Consider the following 10,551-nt stretch of genomic DNA (forward strand, 5'->3'; position numbering starts at 1 on the left):
GCTAATTGAGCTAGAGCTAGCTAGTGCTTCTTTCTAGGACCACCACTTCGTGTCACAGTGAGAGAAGGAAAGAGGAAGAGACTCTTAGCAAGCAAGCAATCTATCGATTGTTGAGAAAATATGGCTGGATTCTCTGGTCACAATTTGGCCTTCGCCTTCGGCCTTCTTGGTATGTTTAATTTAATGTCTTGACTCCTGCCCAATTTTCTCTGCAAAATCATAGACATATGTATATATTCATAAAGAAATTTTCCTACAAAATATTATATACTGACAACAAATATATATCTATCTGCTCTGATTTTTTGCTCTTAACTAATTCATCCTTCTTCCTGTTATACTTCTCAAACAGTGCTTTGTGGGCACTGTTTCAGAGCCTTGCTTGAAAACGAATTCTCTCACAAGAAAGTGGGAAAAGAAGCTAGTATCCGGCGCGGCTAGCCCCCAAATCATTAATTATTTAAAATTTATTGTTTTTATTTTTTAAGATATATAATCATTAGTTTTATTTCATGATAGTTTTTGTTTGAATTCATATTCGGTTTATTTTGTTGTTATAAAATAACTCTATAGGATTACAAATATTTTTAAACTCTTGGCTAGCTAGTAGAGTTAGCATGGCATTGTTTTCAAGCTTAAAATATTATGTAATCCGGCTTATATATATACGTACGTACAAATGTGTCATATATTATTGCATGGTCATGCACGTACGTTCATTATTATGCTGTGCTTCTCGTATTCAAATTAAAGATGAGTTTAATTATATATCTAATGATTTGAGTGGTCTTATAATTGCTCCTGCAGGCAACGTTATCTCCTTCTTCGTCTTCCTTTCGCCGCTGTAAGCTCCCTTAATTTATTCACTGTTTAACCTTTAAAGATAGAGTGTTATGCATAATAAATATTTCCCACGATATATTTTCTAACCCTCGGGGGCTGCAGGCCGACGTTTTACCAAATATACAAGAAGAAGTCGACGGAAGGGTTTCAGTCAGTGCCATACATAGTCGCCTTGTTCAGCGCCATGCTGCTCATGTACTACGCTTTCCTCAAGTCCAATGCCACCCTTCTCATCACCATCAACTCCTTCGGCTGCTTCATTGAGGCCATTTACATCGGCTTTTACATTTTTTACACTCCCAAGAAGGTAAACGTTAAGATTAGAATCAGATCTAATTTGAATCTGAGCTTATTTTTATTAATCACTTAATTATGACTCGACAGTCATATAATATTTGGCCTGAAAACTGCAGTTGCCCACTGTGAAGCTACTCTCTCTAATGATGGGGAGTTTCGGCCTGATCCTTGTCATCACTTGCTTTCTCGTGAATGGTCCCATGCGAGTGCACATTGTTGGCTGGATTTGCCTGATATTTTCTGTGAGCGTATTCGCTGCGCCCCTGGGGATTCTGGTAATTAATTAATCAATTAAACATGCATGGATTATGTGTTAATGATTTCCATTTTAATTTCAATAATAATGATGAATTAATCTTGTGTTGTCTTGCTCTTGATCAGAAACAAGTGATGCGAACAAAAAGCGTGGAGTTCATGCCATTTTCCTTGTCATTTTCCCTCACACTTAATGCTGTCATGTGGTTCTTCTATGGCCTTCTAATAAAAGACTTCAATATTGCTGTAAGTACTGTAAATACTAATTAATTAACCAAAGCCCTCTCGCTAGTTTTAATAACAACATATATATTTTCTTTCTTATTTTCTCCGTTACCAAACAGATTCCAAACGTGCTGGGATTCGTCTTCGGCGTTCTCCAGATGGTGCTTTATCTAAAGTACAAGGATGGAAATAAAGGTGTGAAGGAGCTAAAGCTTCCTGCAGCGGCTGATCAAATACCAAGCAAGGTGGTGGTGGTGGCGGAGGAGAAGAAGATGCCGGTCCCGGAGCAAGTGACCATCGACATGGCGAAGCTGAGAGAAATAATTCTGAGTTCAGAAATGATGCCTGCAGTAGTGGTCCCAAACCTAAATGGACATGCCATGGCTGCAGCAGAGCTTCACCTGGCCAAGCCAAACATTGAAGTCCCCGTGCTGGCCTAATTAATTAACTTCATCAAAATACATCGATCGGTATCTTTGCAAATATATATATGTATACTCTTTTAATTTGTCGTGGTTTTTAATTTTCTTGGTGAATTATCTCATGCAATGTTATTTCTCCAATAATGAATATAATTCATCAGTTGCTACGTCCTGGAAATGGCTTCTCTATGATTATGTATGTATGCATGAACATATATATAATTAAATAGGAAATCTAATAAAGGAAGGCATATGAGGAAAGCAGCATATATAATATATATATATATATAGCACAAACAGAAAGGTGGCACTGACAAATTACTTGTCAAAAACATATGGGTTAACTAATAAAATATATCGAAAATAAAGCAAGTATAATTAAATTAATGAAAATTAAGCACAGGAACATGATGGTGAACTCTCTGTCTTGCATGAACTGAGTGAGGGTCCAGTTCTAGTACCTACGCTTATCTCTTCATCTTTCTTCTTTCTTCTTTTTTCTTTTTTCTTTTTTTCAATTCAAAGCAAACCTATATATATATATGTATATATCTCTGATAAGATACTACGTATGTACAGTTGTATTGCAAAGAGAAACTAGTTGTTAATTTTTGAGCCGTTAGCAAATAAAATTCCTTCAAAGCTCTTCATTAATATATATATATATATATAATATTTCACCTTTTATAAAAAGGAATAACTGAAGTTAACATTAAAATGAAATCAAACTTAAATTATATTGGATTGATATATAATTCTCTTGCTTCGCTGAAGCATGGGGATTTCGTAGCTGGGGGTGCGTTTCTTCTAGGGTTAATGGTTCGTTTTCTCTGATGAGCTGGTGGGAGTACTGCATGTAAGCTTGGCATCTTTTATCATTAATTAATAAAATATTTTTCAATTTTTTTAAAAACAAAATCCCGTATACATTTTTCAATAAATAAATTAGTTTTATAAACAACAACCACATAAATTCATTAATTACGAATAACATACAGTTTATTGTTTTGGGTGTGTGGTGCTTCTCTTTTAATTAAAATGACATCAATTTAAGTCTTTGATTGCCATATATATATAAATTAACCGAAAAAAAGATTTAGGAGTCTTAACATATCATTGAAATCCGCCATTAGCATCGCCCATGAAAGGTTTGACAACGGAAGACGTACGAATCAGCGTGTCAACAAAATGGGTTTGAATGAAAAGGAGCCATCTGTAAAAGGGCGAAATGAGAGGCGATGGGAAAGGAAGGTAAGGTAAGTGAGAGGTACGAGAGAGGAAAGGTGTTAGGATTTTGGATAAAAAAAAAAATGCCACAGTCAAATCATCAAATACATTAATGAAGTGAAAAAATTAAATTAAAAAAATTATGAGCAAAAATAATAAAATATTATTAAAATTGATATTGTTGTAACTAATTCTAGGGTATTAAAAACCTATTTATAAATCTATCATTCATTTATAAATGTATACAAAAAAAATATTTAAACAAATTTATATTCTAATCAAAAGATAAATCACAAAGAAAATAAATCTTCATTTCTAAATATAGTTTCAATCACAATCAAATTTGGGATGTTAAATTTAAAGTTTCAATTACAATCAAATTTAAATTTTGGGTCATAATTATAACTGTTATATATATTTCTTGCATCACTACTTATAGGTCAGACCCAGTTTAGCAAGTCGACCCAATCACTTAAGATCCAGGAAGCCTTAACGAGCTCGCCAAGGCAAACCCACACATCACTTAAGTCCAAGCTCATATCGTGGAACCAAGCAAGCTCTTAACGAGCTCCCAACGATCGACTCAATGAACTCCCAATAAAACCTCTAGTTCGTTGGCTCAACCGTTCAACTTGCTGGTCTAAATCCTCCAGTTCGCATAGATAACAAAGTTGCTAAACAACTAGAGGCAGAGACCCACTTACTTTATCTGAGATGAGCCGTATCCCTCATAATGAGAATCTCACTCCTAGTTTTATATAGACGATAAGGACTATTTGTTCCCCATTATATCATCTTTATACTTTTATATCTTATGCAAACTCTAAACACCCCTTATTATAAATAGGGGTCAGGAATATCATTAAAATAGGGAACAACAAGAAGATTATTTATTTAACGCCTCGTTTTTCCCAAGTGTGCGTTAACTCGAGATTTCGAAAATATATATATATATTTTTTTTTTAACATCATACACGCAACATAAGTCTCTTGATATACATACCCTCATCATACTCATTTCTCGACAATCCCAACTATACCTTCTCAGCATTTAAAAAATAATAGACTAAGACAGGTATTATCAATCACATCAGCAGAAGCAAAATCAAAACATCGATGATATATAACCGAAAAATTTCTTTTACAATTAAATAACCAAATCGATGTTTCACATGAAAATATCAAAATATTACATAATTTCTAAACATCGTAATCATAGACAAAAACCTATGAAATCTAAACATGGCAACTACATCTCGACGACATTCTTCCCCTTGGCGCCACTGCTTTCACCTGGAACGTTTGAATATTTCAGGGACAAAGTCTAAATTAGATGCTGAATCATCTAAGTGAGAGTTCAAAAACATTTTCATGAATATATGCCAAATCATATATAAAACTGAAAAATTCTGACATGCACCAGCTTAAGAGAATCCCACGAAACACTTAGCCCTAACCAGGGAAAGTGCAATCTCTCTAAAGGCGACACGACCACATCGACCCATTGGCAACACAATCCTGCTTAAGAGGGACAACCTCGACATATGAACCCGGGAATCACCCCATTGTCATTGTTAGGCATTATACTCCTACTCAAAAGCATTCCAAACCCAACGCAACCCTAGCCCTCAAGAGTATCACATCAGCACTATCCTCAGAATCAACGACACCTCGGTATTAATGCTATTGCTCAAAGGAACCTGGGGTGGTGTCCATTCTCAGCCCCGCCACTTGAGCCAACAACCAGGGTGGTGTCCACTCTCAGCCCCGCCACTTGAGTACCGTAGGGTGAAGCCCGTCTTAGCCCCGTCCCAAGTGAGTCACCTAGCATTAATCCTTGGTACCCATCCCGAGTGCTGTCACTCAAGGCTATGTCACAAGTTAACAACCCACGTCCCTCATGGACAACACACAACATGCCAACGTCGAAAATCATAACATGCATAACTTAAAATCAACATTTCGATGTATGCAATTTATCGTACGAAATTCAATGCATGTGTAAATAACCGTTTGGACAAACCATCACAATAAACCAAGTCATAGGGATGAACATTCACAGTAAACCATTCACATGCTACTATAAGTCTTTTCGGGTAGAACCACTCACCTTGCCTAAATTTGAATTCTTCTTGAAAAGAGTGATATGCCTTGATTTGCGTGCCCACCTTGAACTTTGCACGAGTCACTTCGCCTCAACCCTCAAGGCACCATAATCATCATATTTATCCAACAATTATAATTTTTCCTTAATTTTCTCACATTTTCCTATTTTTTCTTCCATTTTTCTTCTTTATTAATCCAAAATAAATATCTACACAACTATTTTCTCAAATATTTTTACATAATAATTCATAAAATAATTAAATAAAATTTCTGAAAGTTGAATTACCAAAAAGACCCTCGTCACGCACCTTCACGCTCTTGGCGCATGGGTGCAAGCAAAGGCTAGCGCGTGCAGCTCACGCGCCACCGTCTTCAACCTCGAGCCAGTCGCCGACGGTTGCTCCGATGACCCCGAAACCGGTACCCCCTAAAAGCCCACGAAAAATCGATCTCAACCCCTTCGATTTCAGGCCGAAAGGCCACCGAAAAACCCACCAAACAGCCGGTTACAGGCGGCGGTGGGCGGACAGCCTCATTTTTTCGGCCACCCTCGAAACTCCTTCAAACCAGCTCGAAAACTCACGAAATTCTCTAGAAATGCTCATTTTGCCTCAAGTATCAAAAGCCCTTATTGGCTTCCTTCGATTCACCCTCAAAATCGAGCAATTTGGTGCTTCAAAATCGACCAAAAACCCTTGGTATTTATAGGCTAAATCCGACCCCCACGTGGTCGATTTCCGGCCAAATCTTCTCCTACACGCCACCAGGACCGTCCTTGGCCATGCCCTGATGAAGCTAGGCTTCCAAATCGCTGGATTTTCCGGCCACAAATCGCAGCCAGATCTGCCATTTCTGAGCAGATTTTCGAAAATTGCAGTTTGGCCCCCCTTGAACTTTCTTTTACCTTTTGGCCTTTATCCTCAAGCCCCTGTTCTTCCTAACACCATCACTAAGACCCTAAAGATTAGTACATCTCATTTCTCCTTTGAAACTTCCGAAAAATTACTATTTTGACCTCTCTCGGGTAATTTTAAAAAATTACACTTAGGCCCGATTGATCGTTTTAACCTCAAATCCACTCGATTCAACCTAAAATCACTTAAGGTTTGTTCTATACATCAAATATTATTCCTAGAAACACTCCGTTAATTTTTTTGGACGTCATCTATAACAATTCGGTAATACGACCTAATTGGCAGCTGTATTTTTGCTGTACCGAAAACTGTTCCCGATCAAATTTTCTTCATCACCAAAAATCATAATTTATTTTACTCGATGATATTATACTGTTTTCCTTGCCTATCTAGGGTCCGGGGTACTCCCTCTGACTAATTCGGTCGTCCAGAGTTGCGTTAATGTACCCTATAGTCTCATTTTTCTGCAAATTCCATTTACGCCCTTCATTAAATACTGTTTATATCCTCAAACCATTCCTGGGGATTACATAATTAGATACTTCCACTCTGGAAGAATATTCAGGAGACAATCGTGGAGTAGGCATCGTTTTGACCGAACCACGTGAAAACTCTTTATGTTATTCACATCTTGCTCTTCCTCTTTGCATCTTGGACTCACTCACTGCGGCCCAAACGAATCATGATCGACTAAAATTGAACGTCGATAATAACAAATTCCACCTTAACACAAAATTTAAAGATGGAATAATTCTTCCAACAAAATTACAAAAAAATAATCTCTTTAATGAATACTAACTAAATTCACACAATGCTCATTGTAATCGATATTTTTAGCCACACTCAAAGTATAGGCAACAAAATCTACCTTAGTATACTTTTACTGACTCCACCTTCACTAATGTACTTTTATCCATTTAAATCAAGAGTACTCACATCTTTTAAATTCATCTGCATCAAAATTGCTTACATCTTCACTTGAAAATGTAATATTCTATTTCAACAATGGAATAGCACATTTTAAAGTTGTCATTGCTAATATCAAATAGGGAAATTCTATTTACAACCATACGTTTTGCTTTTCACAACCCACTTTTAATATTCCTAAAATACTCTGAAATGAAAACTCATTTTTGCCCTTCATTTAAATCTTCGACGCTCAACCACCTATCATTACTCTTCAAGCGCGTTCACTCACTTTCTCGACCACGATCACCACAACCACTTTACTCATCCACTGAACATCGCACAACCACTATTATTCAACACTTAGCATTACGCAACCACTATTATTCAACATCAAATATTGCTCAGCCCAATTCTCCTCGCCATAACCAATTACCAGTACTATCAACAATTACTACCAACGATGGAAGATTATTATCCACTATTATTTACGTAGAGTTTGACGAAAAAGATAATGAGTATTCCTGTTTCGGCGAGAAACAACACAGTTTACAACATCTATCACTAGTTCAATAACATAATTTACATATACATAGACGAGGGATGAATTAAAAAAATAAGATTAATTAAAAAATAAAAAATACGCCTTGAAACCCACCCCGAACCCTGGGGTTCGAGGGCTAGGGGATGCCCCGAACTTCAGGGTTTGGGGTTGGGGGATGTCCCCGAACTTCAGGGTTCAGTGGCTAGGGAATGCCCCGAACCTCGGGGTTTGGGGTTGGGGGATGCCCCCGAACCCTGGGATTCGGGGGCTAGGGGATGCCCCGAACCCTAGTGTTCGGGATGTTCGGGGAACCCCGAATCTCCAGATTCGGTAAGCACCCCGAATTTATAGATTCGGGAAAAATCATTTCTCCCGAATCCATGAATTCAGAAAAAATCATTTTTCCTGAAATTATGAATTGCAATTCTCCCGAATTCAACATATTATAATTATTCTCCCGAATTCAACATAATATATAATTAATATAATATTATATATGTTATATAATAATATATAATATGCATATTATCCAGTCTCCCGAACCTCAGGGTTCGGGAGAATGCAAATGTATATAATATATTATATATTATATGTATAATATTATATGTATATTATATTATTATATGTATATATAGTATATTATATATATATATTATAACTATATGCATATATATAATGATTTTATATAAATTATTTCAAATGTATATAAATTATTTCGAACCATCGTGCCTCAAATATTTGGATTAATATTATATTTATTTTTTCTTGAATTAATGTTGCTTTAATTTTAATTTTTTTGAGTTAAATACAAATCGTAATAAAATTATATTTATTTTTATTTATTTAAAATTTATATTAAATTTATGACATTTTATTATAAATTAAATAAAGTTAATTTAAATAAAATCTAACAGCAAATACTAAAATAAAATATTATTACAAATAATAATAATACACGTTGAAAAGTTATAATTATAATAATACAACAAATAATAATAAATAATTTGAGTAGTCTGAAGAAGAAGAAAAAGAATAAGAAGAATGAGGAGGAGATTTGATGCGCGTGGGATGTCTTTTTTAAGGGATGGTATTTGAAGGGTTGTTTGGAATAGAAATGGTTACAAAAACTAATAAATGTGGTTGTAAATAGTAAAATTTAATATTTTACTTTACACTGATTATGAAAAACAAAAAATATGGTTACAAATAGAATTTTTCTATTAAATAACCCCAAAAGATTGACAAAGAATGACCAACAAGCCCCCAAGTACAGCTGGGTGGCAAAGAAAGGAGCTGTAAAGTCATGTTGGAGGCTGCCAGCGTGGGATCGATTTCTGGGGGAAGCAAATTTGTATCCTTCTAAGAGTGATTCTTGGTAAGTGCCAATGGACACAGCTTCAAACTCTAGTCACCCAGGCACATCCATGGTTTACCTCTCTCGTGATGACCCTGAGACAAGTTCGACGAGGCGTGAGTAATAGTGCGTAATTAAAAAAAAAAAATTAGCCAACAAAAAACAAACCAAGATAGCGAATCTGGACCACAAGTCTTGGCAAAACAAATCTAGATCTATCGATCTAGTTTGAATGGATTAAATATGGGTGAATATGAGTTAAGATCTGCTGGATCCGAGTAGATCTAGACAAGCAAAGCTTGAAAGGCTAACGACTATGATGAACTCATCGAGGACGATGGTATATGACAACTGGAGAAGGCAAAGGCGAACAAAGAAGATGAAGGAGGCGATGGTCGATGATGGATGTCAATGGCGGAGCTCAGGAGCCGATGAAGGACCACAATTCCTGGAGAAGATGAAGGGTCAAAGAACAAAAATGGTTTGTTGGTAACAGTAAAGGCAGTCGTTGGAAGTGGAAGCGACAAAGAATAGGGTAGACGGAGGCGATTGCGGTAAGCCAAAAGGTGGCCTACGGTAGCAGAGGCGACAGTAGTTGACGGCAGTAGAGACAGCGACAACGACGACTACTAGGCAGCCAAAACTTAGCTGCAACAGAAGATGAAGAATTGCATATGAAGGATTGAAATCTGTCAAAAGCTTATGGTTTGATCCAACGGTTCTGATACCAATTTAATAGGATTTAGGATAAAAAAAATAAACTACAATCAAATTATCAAATATACAAAAACACATAAATTTAATGTGAAAAAATTCAAATAAAAAAATTACGGATAAAAAGATTAAAATATCACTAAAATGATATTAATACTATAATAGTGATATTACTGTAACTAATTACAAAGTATTAAGAACTTATTTATGGATCTAACACTTAAAAAAAAAATTAAATAAATTTATATTTTAATAAGAAGATGAGTAATGAAAAAGATAAATTTGATGGATCTTAAAAATAATAAATTTTCAATTGCAGATATAATTTCACTCACAGTTGAATTTGAATTTTGGATTATAATTATAACAAAAGGGAATGTCGCTGTCACTAGAACAGAGGAAGACGAAGGGGCCGGTGGTGAAGAGGCTCTACAATCAATAAATCCTAGAGAGAGAGAGAGAGAGAGAGAGGTATGAACTTTTTTCTTTTTTTTTTCCTTCTTGGATACAAGTGGAGAAAAACTAGGCAAGCTCAAGCGGGGCAATTGAGACATAATTGCTATTTGGTATTGTTCAAGTTATACAATATTGAAGTGCAATGTGTGGAAAGCAGATCACATAGAAGTTTCCAACTTCCATAGATGTCGAAGTTCTTGGCAACAAAGGGCTCTCAAAATTATAATAAACAAAACAAGGGTTGCTGATCCAGAATATATATATATATGTATATATGCTGAGATCACT

The 10,551-nt window shown here is 35.7% G+C and overlaps 1 protein-coding gene across 1 annotated transcript; it reads left to right on the top strand.

Annotated features, from left to right (window-relative positions):
• Positions 1-2,214, top strand: LOC127795366 (bidirectional sugar transporter N3-like). The gene is made up of 6 exons (XM_052326994.1): positions 1-169; positions 808-844; positions 946-1,150; positions 1,257-1,415; positions 1,522-1,641; positions 1,740-2,214. The coding sequence occupies exons 1-6, from the start codon at positions 121-123 to the stop codon at positions 2,058-2,060; spliced, it is 891 nt and encodes a 296-aa protein (XP_052182954.1). The 5' UTR covers positions 1-120; the 3' UTR covers positions 2,061-2,214.
• Positions 2,215-10,551: the final 8,337 nt, after the last annotated feature.

The sequence above is a fragment of the Diospyros lotus genome, chromosome 2 (assembly GCF_014633365.1).
Source record: "Diospyros lotus cultivar Yz01 chromosome 2, ASM1463336v1, whole genome shotgun sequence".
In the NCBI taxonomy this organism is placed as follows: Eukaryota; Viridiplantae; Streptophyta; class Magnoliopsida; order Ericales; family Ebenaceae; genus Diospyros; species Diospyros lotus.